At 40.1% G+C, this 18,814-nt stretch overlaps 1 protein-coding gene across 1 annotated transcript in view; it reads left to right on the forward strand.

The window, feature by feature from the left end:
- The window catches only part of LOC133151982 (cytoplasmic phosphatidylinositol transfer protein 1-like), a 35,083-nt gene that overhangs the window by 8,663 nt on the left and 7,606 nt on the right, over positions 1–18,814 (forward strand). The window contains exons 2-4 of the mRNA XM_061275438.1: positions 15,686–15,834; positions 17,325–17,413; positions 18,631–18,638. Of these exons, the coding sequence (XP_061131422.1) occupies positions 15,686–15,834; positions 17,325–17,413; positions 18,631–18,638 (246 nt within the window). The remainder of the gene's footprint in view (positions 1–15,685; positions 15,835–17,324; positions 17,414–18,630; positions 18,639–18,814) is intronic.

Here is an 18,814-nt window from a genome sequence, read left to right on the forward strand (position 1 = left end):
ATCGCTATCCATGCTTGCCACTGCCTTACAGCAAGGTGGATTATAGCGCTGTGGTGATTGTAATGTAAGACCCTCCCCAGGATAACTGTCAAATAATGAGGCAGATGATGAAGTCTTACCTTCCCTTAAGCTTCACCACACCAATCAGGTCTTTGCAGTGTGTTTTCTAAGTCCCCCCGCTTGGACACATTCATGTAAATAGCCTATGTTTACTTTCTTTCAGCATTCCGTTACATGCTTCTCATCATGTTTACACATCTGGTTTAAAAATACCAAGTAAATCCACTCTTTTTTCTTTTTTTTTTCCAAAGAAGTGTGAGTGTGTTTATATGTTAGATATTAATTTAAAAAACTCTTTAGGCTCCAGCATAGCACACCCAAAACCCTCGTGAGGAAAAGCAATTGAGAAAATGGATGGATATCTTATTGTGAATATTTTATCGTGATGTAATTCATTCAAACCCTCACACTGGCTTTCTGTTAGTCATATCTTGCTATTGGTCTGTAAATCTCCAAATGGTCCTGAACCAAAACATATGGAAAATGTAGCATCCAGACGTCTCAGGCCTCTGACGGATCCATTTTATGTCGGCAGAACCAGCACCAAACAGCATTTATTATGTGCCTCACCTGTGCAACAAACTCCCTGAATAGCCAAAATTAGCTCAAACGGGTTGATTAAGTAAGAAAACTATTCACTTTTCTACTTTTTTAAATTCCTAATATCATAATATTTACTCAATTACCATATTTTCCAGACTATAAGTCAGTATTTTTCATAGTTTGGCTGGGGGTGCGACTTATACTCAGGAGCGACTTGTGTGTGAAATTATTAACACATTATACAATTTTCAATGTAGTTTTCACACTAAACCGCATGAGGGCGCTCTAGGCCTGTGGAATAATTGGAACTTCAACTGACGATGAGTCTGACGTAAGCGACGTAGAAGAGGAACCACCCCATATTGTCCCTCCGAAGTTAGCGGAGTTGTTTAAAAGTGACACAGAGGAGGAATATTTCATTAGATTCAGTGAATTGGAGTGACATGGATGTTATTTATGCTATAGTTACCTGAATAACTCTTAATATGTTACATCAGGCACGTTCTCAGTTCCTTGTTTATGTTTCATGTAATGTTAGCATACCGTACGATTATTCAACCTGTTGTTGCCTCTATTCTATATTTTATTAATTTTGTAAATTTAATAAATTTCCCCCCCAAAATGCAACTTGTACTCCAGTGCGACTTACGTATATATGTATTTTTCTTACTTGTTATGCATTTTATGGCTGGTGCGACTCTGGAGCGACTTATAGTCCAGGAAATACGGTAATATTTTGTTTCTTTTTGTGTAATGCTTACTGTTTTATGTTAAGCGCTTTGAATTGTCTTGTAATGTGCTGTACCAATAAACTTGCTCACCAGTCATGTAGGTGCTAAATGACTTAAACAGGCGGCATACTGCTGTAGATCACATGATGCTAGCAATGTAAATCATGTGATGCCCCCATAAAATAATGCCTCTACTTTTCCAGCGTTTACAGTAAAGCTTGCAATGTTTGGTGCGTTGAATCATGTAAATAAGGGGCCATTGACCAAGGCAAAGAGCTTCTTATCCGGTATTATTATTGATAAACAATTATCTATGTAAAGACTGTTGCTGAACCTAACCCCATCATTCATATATATTACTACATATATTGCTTTATTACTACATATGATAATTATTATAAAAGCCCCAATGTGTTAGAGAAAAAAAATGAGGGCAGATTTGGAATTAGCTCATAAAATTAATCTAATTGAATCTGTAATTATAAAGATACCATTATATTTGTGACATATATCACATTATCTCATGGCACATTACAGTCAAGGATCAAACTTCTTGGCTCAAAATATCCTGGCTTTGTTTTCAGCAGCTTTCAGTATGAAGCATAAAACTCAGAGGTGTGAAAGTATTTTGGTTTTCTAATGTCAAACAGTTGGTATGTTGGTGTTCTAAATTCTAACATGCAAAGATTCAGTGCCTCCTGTGTGTGTTTTGGTTGTGGAGAGTTTCCATAACAACTGTGCATCTATCTTAGGTTGAACCGCTTTACGAAAGAAACCAAATACTCTCATCTCAATCATGTTATGTTCATTTCAAAGCTGAGGTTGAACAATTGAAGAATGTATTTTATTTACACCATGTCCCTTCTTCTCATCACACTTAACCATGTTTTTACTTTTTTCAATATACGTTTATGGCTCTGCAAGCAAGTTTTATTACTGCAGCAACATATTCCTAACGAATTCCTCAGACTATTGGTTTATTTGTTGTCATTGTTCTTCCTTGGCATCCTTAGATATAGCTCGAGTCGCTCGTTTCCATCCATGAATCGTCGTGCACATATTTTCCCCCTTATTTGTTGCTTTCCAGCTCAAGACGTTGGTTCAGCGGGAGGGAGCAGACATCTGATCACCTCCCACACATTTCTTTTTATATAGACATTCCTTAGTTTGCGTGCATGTTTCACGTTACCACCTCCCTCTCACTTGGACACAACTCTTTCATGTGCTTTGTGCCAAATTGACTCGCATCACTGACATGTGAATTGTTTTTTTTTATTCATGCGGTCATTGCAAATAGATAAAGTTGAAAAAATGTGAAAAGCGCAACACTTTGCCAATGCCAAAATTTGAAATTGAAAGGTGCAGTCTGTGATACCCAAGCTGTTAGCAAGATTAGAATTTTGCCGCACGTCCTATTCCAACCAATGAAAGAAAAAAACTAGACTGTTGTTGAAATCAGATGGACTAGCATAACTATCACTTTTTATTTCATTGAGAGTGTTAACTTCTTCATGCACTTCATTTTTTCGTTTGTAAGACTGGTTCAGTAGTTTGTCAGCGACATCTTTCTCACACAAACAATAAAAAACATAAAAAACAACCCCCAACTCTTTCCTTCCCCTCCTTATATGTTCCTTTCATGTTTGTATTTTTCTACTCAATATTTCCCTTCTGTATGCATTCAAAGCTCATGTTTGGACATCCCATCAAATGTTTGAGCAGGGTGCAAAGTATCTTTAGCAGAAAACAAAAAAGGAAGAAAAAAGTGTGGTTTGTCTCTCTCCAGCATCTGACGTTCTCAGTTGTCATTGGCTGCGTCACTTTACCACTTATGTGTCATACTTTCCGAAGCCTCATATAAGCAACTTTTGTTTGCTCCATGTAACTTGAGCTGTATGTGTTCACAATTAGCGTGATTGCTTATATCACATAGTCTCACTTCTCTGTGAATTGTTAAATCAGTGGTGAGCTGTGAGTTTCAAACCCGAGCCTCCAGTGGATATTGAAATCACCTCAATCATCTCTTAATATGTCACATTATAATGTACCAAATGAACAACAACACTGTATAACACAGATGAAGAGGCAGAGGCATTTCATGAATTTGAGCATGAATATCATTTATCATTTAAGTATTATCAAAGCAAAAAAACACAGTTGCTGTTATCTTCCAATATATCACTCCTAACCTCCGCACTGCAGTAAAGTAATATTCCTCTACATAAAAACTTGAAATAAATAACATCATACTCACCAGAGAACCTGATGCCGAGGCAGCAGACCTCCTTTCTCTGCTCCTTCCTGTTCTATTCGTACAAAAGCGCCACAGCACCAACCCTGACCCCCCCCCCCCCCCCCCCCCAAATCCATTGGCAAATGTATTAGTTACACATTTATCGGCTGATCAATGATAGCTAGCATTACCCTGGGTAACTGCGCCAAATCAGTTGGTACTATTCTCTAAGTCTTAAATTTCATACAGTGAGGTCAGTGGGTCTAGGAAAAAAAAGAGCAGCAACCGCAGGTACCGATCTGAAAACCAGACCTAAATGAGCGCGTGTGTTTTATTAACTTAATCAATTGAAGGACTCAAATGCATATTAATTACTGCATCCCTTCACCCTCTATGTACTGTATTTGTTTATTTTATCTTTTAATTAATTTTTACAATTCCCCAAGCTCATTTGTCATCATAAATTAGGCCTACATGCCTGGATTCCAGCCATGCGGTCAATTAGAAAGATTGGTATTCACTTTATGGCTTACATTGTACTTATCTTTTTCTAAGCTTGATCCAAGTCATGGGTTTGTGTGAAAAGCACTTTTGTAGCATCTTTGGAGATGAATGACGCAAGCAGGGGACTGGGAACTGGTCCAGAGAGCTGAAACACATGCTGCGGCCTCACGTCACGTTCCCTCTGTTTGCTTACTGCTCCCCCACCCTTATTTAGTTGGATGCCTCCGTTTGACTGAGGGAAAAGGGTGGATGATGGCCAACGAATTTGATTTACGGGTATGTTGCTGAGAAGAAAGTAGTTGCGAGCAACCACTCTTGTGGAAATTTAGTATAATACATTCTTAAATTTAATACCCTCCTAAAATGCAGAAATTCTTAGCACCCATTTTTCAGTGCTTTCTCTTGTTTTATTTTCACTGGGGAAAATGCTTCCTCAAGACTGGTGACCGTTTCAAGTACCGTATTTTCCGCACTATAAGGCTCACCGGATTACAAGGCGCACCTTCAATGAATGGCCCATTTTAAAACCTTGTCCATATAGAAGTCCATATATTTGGACACACCTGCCGTAGTGGCTCAATATTGGTCCATATATAAGGCGCACCGGATTATAAAGCGCACTGTCGGCTTTTGAGAAAATCTGAGGTTCTTAGCTGCGCTTTATAGTGCGAAAAATACGCTAGGTCGTTTCAAGTCTTTTTTTCCACAATGATTTTTAGGGCCAAATATGTTTTTTCCTGGCTTTTATTTGACTTTACAATGAAGCCTAGTACACATGAGCTGTGACAATGTTTTTAGTGGATTGTGATAAAATGTAAAATTGAGACCCCTGTTGTTAATCCAACTAATTTCAAGGGAATCACTGGTTACATTTAATATTTTCAGGACCTCATGCTTGGCTCACTGTGTTAAAATGACATTTCAACAATATTTGTCACTATAATTTGGGGAATATCTTCACCAGCAGTAATTTATTTACTACAGTACATCATGTAGGTAACTTAAGTGTATGCAGCAATGTCTCTGTTAGACTTAAAGGAAGTCTCTGGGTTTCTTGTTTCCAGGACAGCTGCAATTGTGGACAATCCAACAACATACACACCCAACATACACACCCCAACGCACACAAACACGCACACTGGTTTCCTCGCCTTGACAGACTGTTCCTCCCAGCAAGTCATTGAAATAGACACTCAGTGAAGGGTGTCCTATTGATCTACCAGCATGCAGTGAGGTAAAAGAGCTCATTAGCGCTTTAGTCACACTCCTTTGGGCTGGCTTGCCCTGTAGCGTGACTGTGCTGCATTGTGAATGTCACAGACATCACTGGCTTACTAAATTTGCTGAATGACATCTTGCAAGTTCTAGAAAAATGTCAATAGTGAAAAGGAAAAATTACAATTTTCCCAAATTGATTTTCCCAAAAATTCTAACGTCCTCATGACTTCTATTGCTTATTTTCTATGAATCCAGATATAATGAGGCATAACAGGAAAGTATTATAATTATTTTTAAAACCGTTTTGATCTCATTAGTAACACTAAAAGGGGGTAAAAAGAGGTGGTAATATTTGGACTCTTGTTTTAAATGAACATTAAAGTGGACTTGGGTTGAGGAGCTTTTCAAGTTGCCATATGCTGCATAAACTTTGGAAGTTGAGGAGAATTTGGTTGTTTATATTAGGATGTCATGTAAAATAGTCTAGCATTGGTGTCCTGGATGTTCTGTTGAATATTGGTAGGAACAAAAATAATTGAATTCCTGTTGAGAAATATGCCACGCATTACACTACCCACTGTCTCCCTGTGGTGTGCGTCCCCCTTCCACGACGTGGGGGCGATTGCAATTCCATAGGCAATCCCGGCCTTGGAGAAACGTCTTCCTCGCGTCTCCCGACTATGGTTAGCTAGCAAGCAAGAACGGACAACAGTACTGTACGTTTTTTTACTGTGCAACTGTTGGTACAATTAAAGATGCTAAACGTGCCATGTATTATTTGCTTTTCAATTCCCAAAACACGGAGCAAATTGTGTGAACACAGCCTAATGCTTATTGGAAACTTACTGAGAGACCCATTGAATGTCTGTAAGATAATCTTGTCAGTGAGCATACTTGGCATACTGCAACCTTGTCACTTGGGCCATGGTGTCTTTATGTGGACTCGTAGCATGTGCTTGGTTTTTCCTTCACAATTGTGTGGTAGCTCTCCACCTTCTAGCCTTTGTCCACTAGGATTTTGAATTCATTTAATGAGTTCCCGGAAATCACTTCTATTATTTGCTTCTCAGGAAGCTCTGCGATGAGTGAAAGGAAAGCAAGAGCCAAATTGGATTGCATCCCATTTTGGTCAAATGCCAAATGAACGCATTTGTATACTTCAACTGTGGTTTTCTGTCTTTGTGTTTCTGTTCCTGCTGCTGATTCATTTGTGGAGTTGGATGTTTTGGACACAAAGTGAAGGGATTCCAAAGGGAACACTTTAGTTAGACCATTTTTGGCTTCCACTCTGGGAGTGAGAGCGCCCACACTGAGAGGAAAGGGGCCTCTTGCTGGCATGGTCATTTTTATGTTGCTAGGCATTAGCATACTGGACGGTTTGCTTAAGAAAAAAAAGTAGCCAAGGAAAATTCAGTACCATCCTGTCGTCCATTATTACTTAGTTTAACTTGAGTCATCTCTGTTTAACCTGTTTTGACATTCCCCTGTTAAACTGCACATAAAACATGTAATTGGCGGCCCTCAAGCACCGAAGCTGGACATCCCTGGGTTAATACGTCTGCCTCACAGTTCTGAAGTTATAGATTCTGGTCTTCCTGTATGGAATTTGCATGTTCCCTACATGTCAGCGTGTGCTTTCTTCTCTTTGTTTTTATCACACATTCCAAAAACATACTTGGCAGATTAATTCAAGACTCTAAATTGTCCGCTAGTGTGAAATGTTGTCTATTTGTGGCCTGCATTTGGCTGGCGACCAGTTCAGCGTGTACCGTGTCTCTCGACCAATGTCAGCTGGGATAAGTTCTAGCACACCCGTGACACTAGTGAGGAGAATGGATGGTTGGATGTTCATCCATGTGAAGGAGTTTTACGTCCTGAACGTTACAGCAATAACTATAATTAACTCTTTTTATTTTGGTTGCCTTGGTAGCGCCACTAATTCCTTGTGACTAACAAATTGTGTTTGCGCTTGAGTGAAGACGTGTGCATTAGTTTCCCTTATCTCTACACTCGTTAGCTTTACAAACCGCTGGGCCAATTTGGGACAAAGTCACAAAAGCCTAAATTGCACAGAGGGCTGCTCACAGATCAACGCCTGCTCCCAAAGATAACAGTGAGCAACAGTACAGTTTAGAGCGAATTGACTAATTTTCTTTGCAGATTTCAATCAGCAGCAGAAACCAGATGAATACTTTCTCATTATTCCGATGTTTGAGCGCAAACATTTAGTGTTTCATATACGAGAGCCTTATAAAATGCCTAATCTACATCATCATTTTTTTTGCTCCTTCATATCAAATCAGCACAAATATGTACTATGGATCTGTTCACATTTTAAAACATGTACTCCAAAGTGGCAAAAAATGGAAGCAAGCGGTAGGCCTAACAGATTTTGTGGAGGCTGTAAAAGTCACAGAGCTCTGTGTAGGCGATTTGGATTGACACACAAAGCTATTTTGAACTTTGATGAGTACAAAACAATTCAAAATAGATCTTTCCGATGGTGGGGGTTAGAAAGTCACGATCAAAAGAATTGGTAAGAATGCCTGAATACAAAACATCCGTGCCGGCACTTTATATTGATGCTGATACCATTTCTCATCTCACCAGCCTCACACATGGTTTAACTATTGACCACTTTCCATATTAAAGGTTTTTGGAGCTTGGCATCTCAAAAGATGCTGAAGCTGGTTTCGGATGTACTGTATTGTGCTGAGAAAGTAACACTGGCCCTGTGGACAGACAGCGTGAAGAGCCATTCAGAAGAACATCACATCAGCGGTGTGCACTACAAAGGGTGTTGATGTCAGCGTTAGGTGAGATTGAAGGAAGAGAACATGTATAGTCAGCGGAGGGTTGTGCAGGTGAGAGAGAAACATTTATGACCAGTACCTTACCTGTACATACTCTATTTCTTCGTCCAACTTACACAACAAAACAATCTCCTCTCTTTCTTGTCTTGTGATGCCTATTTTAGAACTCCAGATGGCATCGGGGACACTAAAAATAGTTCAATCCCCGCTGAAGTCAATAAAGGCAATAGATCCACAGATAAGTCAGTCATACTGTAGTTGGTTTTGGTGTAAACATCTGTCAGACTGCAAGCACAGCAACTACTGCTTCCAGCGGCATCGGCCCGCCACGCCCATGATCTATAATGGTGCGGTCTGACCAAACGCAAGCTTTCTCTTTCCTGGTAGACAGCTGCTTCCACAACAAGCGGTTACAAAAGAAGGGGCGAGCACTCTACAAAGAAGAAAACATCTTTGTTTTCCTTGCTCAACGACAGACAGCTTGAACAAAACGCAACAATTGGTGACCCTGACGTGATTTGAATACGCAAACTTCTGATGATCACAAAACTGATGTGTGGCATTGTTACAAAAAACTAAAGCTAAACTGGTTATCGGATTGGAAGAATTGACTGCTGTTCTTGTGTGTTTGTGCGTGATGTCTGTGAAATTTTAATGTCAGTCTGTTGTCGTCCTTCTGTCAACAAGTCCTAGGCTACATTGTTAGAAGTAGAAGTCAGAATGGTACCCCAAATCCCAATTCACTATTCATCTTGACATTGGTGAATTAGTTTCAAAATTGCACGCTTTCCCTCAAGATACGTTTCCACAGATATGGAAAATCCAAATGCTGGAGTGCACTTATATAGTGCTTATAGCATTCCCAAAGCACTTAACAAAGCCTCTCATTCCTTTATTTGAAAGCTATTGAACTGGAAAGTACAGCGGCAGCCACTGGCGTACTGAAGGCTGGTTGCTGCTGCTTTAACTACTTTGCAATTTTGCCAAAGGTAGAATCTGGATGGGTTACTGCGTCTATTGGTGCTGTACAACTTAGTCTTCTGGGCAAACGCCCTTCATTTGTTGTTGTGTGATTTGATGCTGATTAGCTGGCCAATTACACAGCGTACACACTCACCCACTTCCAAGTATTTCTCCACAAGATGCATCTGCTAACCCCCCCCCCCCCGCATTCCAACGTCACACATTGAGCTTCTCACTCAAGAGACAGCACATGCAACATGACTTGCTTTGTTCTGATAAGAGTATGAAATTTATTATTTGACATTTGCTCTTCCACTTCCACTCAAATATCGATTTGTGCACAGCCCCATACGTAGTTGGAACACTATAGATTTGTATTGCTTTGAAAATTTGAGAACCATTTGTTGATGCCACATTATTTATTTATTCTAAAAATGTTGTGTATTCTGTTTTATTTGTGGTCTAGACCTCGGCCTGAAGACCTTTTCCCAGAACTGGATTGTGCATTAAAAGTGAACATGCATTTTGAACAGTGTTGAACTAGAAAAAGACCCCAAAGTAACGAAGGGATGAAAGAGGAGGTAACACACACACACACACACTCCCAGTGGGCATTCCCATCAAAGCTGCCTTCACTCAACGTGACCTTTTCATTTGAGTTGCGTTTACTCACCAAGGCCCTCCCTAGTCATTTACCCACATGATTAGCCACTGGGAGTACACAACAAATGAGGCCACTCATGAAAGAAGAAAAAAGATTGAAGGGTCGTTTCCCGAAAAATATATACTAGCTCACCGGTACATCATATCTAATAGTGAAACAGATGGTGTCTTCAAAAACTATTGAACGCAATGTGCCAGCTCACAAACAAGTGTCTAGACACAAAATGTAGAAGCACAAAATTGGATCCGCGAAAAGGCATCTTGGAGTGCACAAATGTCTCAAGATGTGACACCTTAATGGCACAAATTGCTGTGTGCAATGTCTTATGTAGCAAGGTAGAATGGCATGTCCTAATTTTATACAGTGCAAACCATATACATATATGCATACTTCCGTAGACTGTGTATATCTTGTTGAACAATTCCATATTTTACTATTTATGTGTGAATTTCTTGTCATTCTTCTTTTGCATCATTGGAACAATAACAGAGTGGCCATTTTTATTCTACCGAGTATGCTATTTGACAGTCTGGTGGTCACAGTGACAATGGCAAAGTAGGAGACAAGTTGAATGTTCAAGAGCAGCTTGTGAGTATGACAAGTACTAGATGAAAGGAAAATGGGCGAAGGCGAAAGGTAAAAGGATACGTTTGAGAAACTTGTGATGGACAGAAAAATGGGCTGAGCCAAGGGAGAAAAAAGGGTATTTGAAACAAAAAGGACATTGTTGAAAGTGTCAAAAAGCGTGTTTAGGTGCAATTTTCCTCTCTCCTCTTTCACAGTAGTGTGGTTGACTACCTTCCTTGTAAATTCAAAGCTTGTGAAGGTCAGTTTGCCTGTCTGCGTATTGTTTTCCACAGAAAATGCTATGCACACATCAACGTACGAGTGGTCCAAGCGTTACAATTACGATAATTCTGTAGTTTTTGCGTTTTTGGTGAGCTTGTCAGAAAGCCATCACTTCAAAATAGAATTTTTCTCTTCATTATTGTATGCCCTCTTCATACTGTTTCATTTTCTGCCCCGTCACATCTGTCATTTATTCTGTGTTCTTTCATCCATCCTCTCCTTGGGTGCTTTGTTCTAGCTGGGACATCGCCACCTACCTACCTTCTCTGTTGCTATCCATTTTTTAGGTCTCTGTTCCTCCTCTGCTTTTCCCTGACATAAAAAATGAAGCCCCTTCATAAATTTGGTATATATAAGTCTCAAAGTACAAAAGTTTTTCTTATTCTTCTTAACTCTAACTTTCCCACTTATAATTATGACTTCATCAGAGCCAACTTCCTGCCACGGCACTGTCTTTGTTTGCCCCTTCAGCGCGGGTGCAACTAGATTTTATGGACAGGTAGGCACGATGTCAGCGATGGTGCCAATGAATTTTTTTTACTGTACTGGAATAAAAAGTGTAATTGCACATCCACTACAGTAGGTGGCATTAGCACTTTAATTGTCGGAGTGTGAGCAGGGAGTATGAGGTTTTCTTTGCCCCCCCCTAATATAAGCCTAACAGTGACACTACCCTAAAATAACACTCCAGTTAAAATGTAATTATCTCAATGGAAACTTGGAGAGCTTTACATTTACTCGACTAGTCCATTGATTTGCATTTCAGACCGATTGGCATTGTTCTCCTCATTTGTTCTCGACAAGCCCTGTTTGTAAAACGTGTTATTGATTTGGCCCGAGATCTCTGTTCTTGAATCAAAAGATTTATTGCATAATCTTATATCTTATCCATACGTACTATGCATACTATTAGCTGGGGGTTTCTGTGATTTGTGAACCCATTCTGGTATCTGCTAAAGGAAGGTCTCACGCATCTTTTCCTTTCCGTGGTCATGAATTAATTGTTCAGACTGCACACTATGTGAATCCTTAATGTATATAGTTAATGACATTGCGGGGACTGAAAATGGCAGAGGAGACATTCAAGGGAAAGCGAGAAAACCTATGAACGCATACACCAACGTGCACTCACAGACATCTTGTCACACCTTTCCCTTGTCGTGTAAGCAGGCCGCAAAAGGTGTGCACGGTTTCTTTATATCACAACGCGCGACTACAACCTTCATGTCAAGATCAGTAACTAATTGGGTTTTAGAAAGCTGGATCTCTGTTATTACAAGCCATTGTTCAATCTTAGTTTATCTGCAGCAGGAGGTGGAGGCATTGCAAGTGCACACACAGCAGATGCCACAGATTGCTTGATGTTATCATGCTCAGACGGCTTGCACCAATAACTTTCAATCGCATTTATCACTACCAAGTACTCATGTGCAATCTTTGCGGTCGTGTTTTACCCTTTCTTTCTGCTTTAGCCTTCTGTCATGTATGCTCCTACTAATTACACTCCTTGTACCCCTATTGACTCGCGGGTTTACAGCTGAAGAATTATCTTATCTAGAGAGAGCAGCCCAATGCACAATCACTTGCCCAGTTGATTAAATGTGCGCAGAAAGTGTGTGTGTGTGTGTGTGTGTGTGTGTGTGTGTGTGCGTGTGTGTGTGTGTGTGTATGCCGTGGCAGGTAATGAAAGTGCAAAGCGATGGGGGTCCATCACAGTGCCAACAGCCGTATGGGATTATTTAAGTATGTGATTAATGATTGTGCAAAAGGCCGCAAAGCCAAATAATTGAGTTAAATTGAAATGATTTATTATTGAAAATTTATTCACACCCCAAAAATGTGGAACTGCATTTTTTAAGAGGTGAGAATTGTTTCATAACCTCCAAAGGACATTATGCATATATTTTTGCCAACAACAATAATAGCACAAGATAGATTATGCATCACTGCTTTTGACCATATAATCATTTGTCACATTTATTTTGTTTAATCATTGTCCTTTACCTGCCTAATGGCAGAGTATGTATTGTAGGAATAGCCTCACCCTCCGCTCACACTTTGACAGGTTTTAATCATGCGCCCACATCGGTTGGTTACAGGCCACCCACACACTGAAACCAAAAGAAAGCACTGAGCTCATATATGGCAACAATGAACCCGGTGTTTTATTTTTTTTAATTTTTCTGTTACTGCTATTGTTGTTGCAATCCTCCACATAGAAATGGTGCAATTAAAACCACACAAGGAAGGTGCCAGCTCCCGTTACGATCAGTGTTTCAAATTTCAGATTTAGTGACCATCGGCAAAATGATCTCAGATGAACAGCGGCTCTGCTCCCGTCCCGCATGGCTCTCTTGTTGCAAGCCCAGTATGGTGATTAGCAAAGCCATTAGTGTGCTTACTGCCTCACAATGACATTCAAGTAAGGAGGTATGTTGCTGCTGCTGTTTAAGTGGAGGTTAATTATACACCCACTGATACCGAAGGGACACCTTTAATGTGTGTTTTTCTTTTTCGCACTTTGAATGGCATTACAGGTGAATGGTCTCCAGCATTCGTTGGTCAAAATGATCGAGAATTACTTGTTCGTTCTTTTTTATTCAACGGAGTTCTAGCTGATGTGTTATTTCATAACAGCGTATCTAATTTGAAAATGATCAACATTTTCCCGAAATTTCCGATGGCCACCATCCCTATACTTCCACATCACATTTGACAAGATTGAAGTATGCTGCCCTCCAGGATTAAAAAAAAGCTTAGTGGACTACTGACGCAATGGTTTGATGTTAGCTTCACTAACCCATTCTGCGTAACTGGTTGTATTGAATTACTATGTCATTTCATTATTGTAAGGCAAAACTACTGCATGTTGTAGCTAAAGCAATATGACCGGGCCTTCTGCCGCTCTTGAGTGTTTATCAATATATCTGTGCTGTGGTGAAACGATAACAATCCACTGGATTGAAGGACAATAAAAAAAAAAATCAGAGTGGCTTGTCAGACAAATAAGGCTAAGGAAGGCACTGGCCTCTTTGTTTTGTTTTTTACTGCCACATGATTATCCTGTGACGTTCCCAGAGAAGAACAAGCCAATAATACTTCATTATTGAATCATTCCCACGAGTGATTACCTATTTTACTTGAATGTCTGTAAACAAAATAACTGGCCAACCAATTTATACAAGGACCCATTTGCACATTTGTGGACGAGCACGCTGTTCAAATAATCACATCGGCCCTCCTTGCAATTTTTAGGTGATGACGCTGATGTCCTGCTATTTTTGTTTCGCCGACACTGCCCTTTGTCCTCACCCTCAGTTCACCCTCTGCATCAGTGTCCTTGAATCCCTCATTTATTGTGCGGTGTGAAGTTGTGTGTGAGTTCTAATCAACTACATTATTCACACGTGCTCTGAGGTTGTCGGGGTCTTTCATGCCACAGCTGCTTTTAGAAACCGCTTCATTGCATTTGCGGCATCACAAGAGTGATGATGCCTTATTAAAGTAGCCAATGTGACAGATTGCCTTCAGGAGAAGAATCATGGCAGAATCTAGTTTAGATAGATTGATAAGGCCATTTGAGACACTAACCTCCGCCCCATTTTATTCAACACTTGAATCGACTACGTCTACTGTGCTTTGAGGATGGGGTACTTGCAACGCTTAGTATTTTTTTTCAAGTGGAACTTTGTCCAACAGGTTTGAAAACGGCTCTAGAAACTTCTGAATGACATCTGGAAATGTCATGATATGTTGTGAAAATTGCTTATTTCCAACTATGAAGCAAGTACCGGAGATGCATTTAGTCACGCTGTTGGGCTGTGAGAGTTTCACACCTTGTCGTTTAAAAACTCTGTAGATGATGATTGATACATTTCACATTGCACTACTCCATTACACCGCATAGGCTAAAGCTCGACCTTTAGTTGAGCGCATGGCAGGTTCAAGATACATTCAAAGAGATTTGGAGAGCAGCCCCAAAATGAACTGGAGCTGTGCACAGCAGCCACTCTTAAATGTAACATGAAGGTGACCTAAAATGTAAGATGTCACTGCAACTCATGTCTAATGACTGCACACAAAAAATGCTCTCTTCACAATCTAGTGCAAACAACTTCAAACATTTTGGCCTATCACAGTTAATATTGTGATTGTACCACTGCATTGCAACCCAAGTTATCGTTTTCACGTTTTGCATTTAATCTCATCAATCTTAAAATTATGAAATTATTATTTAATGAGTTAGGGACTTGTCTACTTGGATAAAGCTGCAGCAAATGCTTACGTAAGCTGCAATTTTCGCTTGCTTCTGCAATCTTTCTCAACATCAGCTGATGACCTGCTGGACTTGTAGGCATTTGTTGTATTGATCTTTGCCAGAAACTGAAATCTATGACTCGAGTCATGCGCAACAGAGGCCGGGTGCTGAGTTGGCACATATTTAAATGTATTTGAGATGCCTGCGTAGTCTTTCCCCTCTGATAGCCTCATGACAGGTAGAAAGGGCACAGAGAAAGAGAGCAGCAATGCTAGTGTAGTGGATTTAAATTTCCCTTCACTGGCCCCCAGTCCCTGCTGCTTTAAAGCTTGTGAAAGAAAACAAATCCATATTCTAAAACCGTTTCTCCTCGTTTGGGTCACGGTTTCCAGTTGACAGGGAGAACGTGCAAATTCCACACAGAGATCAAATTTTAATAGTATTATACCAGATACAATTCAAACATTTGATTTTCAATTGTATCAAATGTTGATCCAAATTTTTTTATGCAGGGACAGTCTTTTGTATTCACACTGTGATGGACGGATGGGAATGGTTCTATGGGCGGGGGTTCGTGCTCAATTTCACTGTAGCAGCTTCAGACACCTTGCAAGTGTCCCATCTGGTGTATCAGATGCTGCTGTGCTTGTTGTCGTTCCTCAGCATCTCTGCAGGCTCTTGATCTACCCATGACTTGTAATACCAGTGCCTTGTTTTGGCTGACAGCATCCCGCCAGCCCCTGGCCATCAAACAACACTTCTCTGCTGTCCCATCTGTTTCAGACTAACACCTACTAATGCACCTTGCAAGCTTTCAAGGTTATTTATTATTCTTTCTCTATTTTCCAGTACCGCATCGGGCAGCTTTACATGATCAGCAAACACAGCCATGAGCAGAGCGACCGAGGGGAAGGTGTGGAAGTTGTCCAGAACGAACCTTTTGAAGACCCCTTGCATGGGCAGGGACAGTTCACAGAAAAACGGGTCTACCTCAACAGGTCTGTCACTTCTCATACTCTAACCGACTGAAATCTGATGTGTTGTCGTCGTTGTGTAGAAGACAATGACAGGTGTTTTTATTGTTGCTTATTTACTCTTCAGAATATTCGCCTTCAATATTAACGCCGTCTTTTTCCCCATCATCCACTCTAATATACTGTACGCTTTCAATTAACGCCTTCATTTTTCCCCAGTGTAGTAACGCCTCTATCTGACTTCAGAGGCAGAAGTGTTTGCACATTATGAAATGACTGTAACTCTTGAGCCAGTTGACACTGATACGAACCAAAAAAATTACACACCTTCATGAATAGACTTTACAAATGACCAAATTAGGAATGCCCACTCCTCTACAAAGTGTCATATTTTGCTTAGTCCTGCAAACAAGCGAATCTCCTTTTGCACAGGTATTCACAGAGGCTAGCTATAAATAGAATGAACCATTTTGTGATAGTTTAATCTGTGAAATTTAACATGCATCAGTTATCGGTTGCAATCAGTTAACTCAAGTATGATTTAAAAGGAAAGAACAATGGCAGAGTGGGCGAAACGTAGTGGACAAAGTTGTTGCAGGAGACTCATTGGAACCTAATCACTTGTGTCAGCATTCACCTTGCAAGAGGGAGCATTGCTGACTAAGCGCACAACTGCCCTGCAGGAGCAAAGTAAAAAGCCCAAGTTGTTTCCATTCATGTCTTGCCATTCGATATCATGGTGAATGGAAATTGCTTCCAAAAAAATCAAAACACAACAAATGATGACTTTTTTTTTAATGATGCTGATTAACAATTTCCAAACCTTTGATTTAGTGAAATAGTTTTTGGAGCATTCATTTCTCATGTCCAGCATTTTAGAGTTTGTTTTTCAAAAAATGGCCAACTGCTCGCACCACTTGTAAGCATGGCCACACAGTTCCTGGCAGACATTTAAGATTAAAGCCAGGAATGGTAGAAATCAACAGATGAAAGTGTGGGCGGAGTGTCTATCGCTAGAACAGAGATGAAGAGAGAAATAATCAATGCATACACTACATTTTATGCATTCATTTTATATTACTTTCGATTCACAGTCGGTGTCCTTGTCAGTCAGAGAAAGTGCAGATGGAAGGAGACTGCATTTGATACATTATGTTCATTGTGTAGCCCACGTGAGATCTGGATTTCAACATTGATCTAATCTGACATTGAACTATTTAAGAAATCTTGAGTGTATTTAAAAATATCTCTTCAGTGTATTCACGCTACATAATTACACTTGATAATATTGCCGTTCATTTTTTTGCATGATGTTTTAGGAAGACCCTAAATTCTGTGCCGAGAAGACTGTGGAGAATATTTCTGTGCATGTCTCCTAGCAGTTTCGGAAGTCACACATCTTTTCTGCTTCCACTAATCTGTGCTGTGAGCATGTAGAACAAGATGACTTCTTTGATTACAGAATCCCTTTGAGCCTGTTTCAGCAAGCACCTCATCGTTTTCTGTCTCTGCAGTAAACTTCCCAGCTGGGCTCGGGCAGTCGTTCCTAAAATCTTCTACGTGACCGAGAAGGCGTGGAACTATTACCCTTATACAGTCACAGGTTAGCATGTTACAGCCATTAGCATCAACTGTAATTTGACTTTTATTGTATTGAAAGTGACTTAATACAACCTTAGGTTTCTGCTTACCGTATTTTCCGGACTATAAGGCGCACCTTCAATGAATGACCCATTTTAAAACTTATATAAGGCGCACCGGACTGTAAGGCGCATCATTAATGCATCATGTCAGATTTTTAATCCAAATCAAATCATTCTCCATGTTATCTTTTTTATTTCGACTTCAGATGCAACAAATTACTCTATAATCACAAAGTAATGATCCATAATCTTTTTGATTCATGATTCATAGTCTTCAGCGGGCCACTTATGATTGATTTCATGACACAATGCTTCGGGTCCATATATAAGGCGCACGAGACTATAAGGCGCACTGTCTGCTTTTGAGAATATTGTAGGATTTTAGGTGCGCATTATAGCCCGGAAAATACGGTACATGAAGGGACATGTGGAAAAAGTGCAAAACTCAGCTCCAACTACATCTTAGTTGCAGTTTATTCAAACTATGACTGCAAACAATAACTGAAGTTGGCCCTCATTCCCCCAAAAGAGTTTTTCTGTTCTGTGATGAGTCAATTCGGCCATGAGGGCGAGAAACGGGGCACACCAGAAACTGGCACATATAGAGAAACAACCATTTGTACTCTCATTGCAATTAGTCAAGCTAAGATGCATGTTTTGAAAATGTGGGCGGAATCAGGCCTACCTGGGGATATCCCATGCAAGCACATTTAAACTGCACTGGACAAACCCCCACCAATAGAAACAAAACCTCCTTGTTGACTTTAATAAGCGTTTATCATGACGCACAACTTATACAGTGCTACTATAAAGCTACGTGCTGCCAACCCAAGTACCTGCACACAAGGATATTTGATGCCCCTTAAGAGAAAAGCTGTAGAACAGACAGTGCACGCTGCCTGGCATGCTGACATTTAACAACTTGATTGATGGTGACTCAGCCATCTCACCGTAAGTCACACTTGTGCAGCCTCTCTTCCTCACTTGGCCAGCAGAGTGAAAACATCAACATGTTCCCAACATGAGAATGTATTTGGTTGTTCATTCATCAGTGTTATTATATAAATGTAATGTGTTCATACTTTAAGCTATTTAAGAAGTTGTCAGCAATTAATTTTGTTTTTGTGCTTTTCCTGACATGACATGGATGGTTGGTTGCGTATCCTTCACCCTGTAGAATACACAGTAAGTATATTTCCTACCATTTGTGGACATACAGTATATCAGATTGCATCTTGAAGATAAGCGAGAGAGCTTATTAGGTAATATTTTTTCAGCTTGTTCTTAGGCACATTTGAAACAAAACACAACTACATATGTTCAATTCAAATCTTAGATTTTTTCCGCTACACAACCAACAA

The sequence above is a fragment of the Syngnathus typhle genome, linkage group LG3 (genome assembly GCF_033458585.1).
Source record: "Syngnathus typhle isolate RoL2023-S1 ecotype Sweden linkage group LG3, RoL_Styp_1.0, whole genome shotgun sequence".
NCBI lineage: Eukaryota > Metazoa > Chordata > Actinopteri > Syngnathiformes > Syngnathidae > Syngnathus > Syngnathus typhle.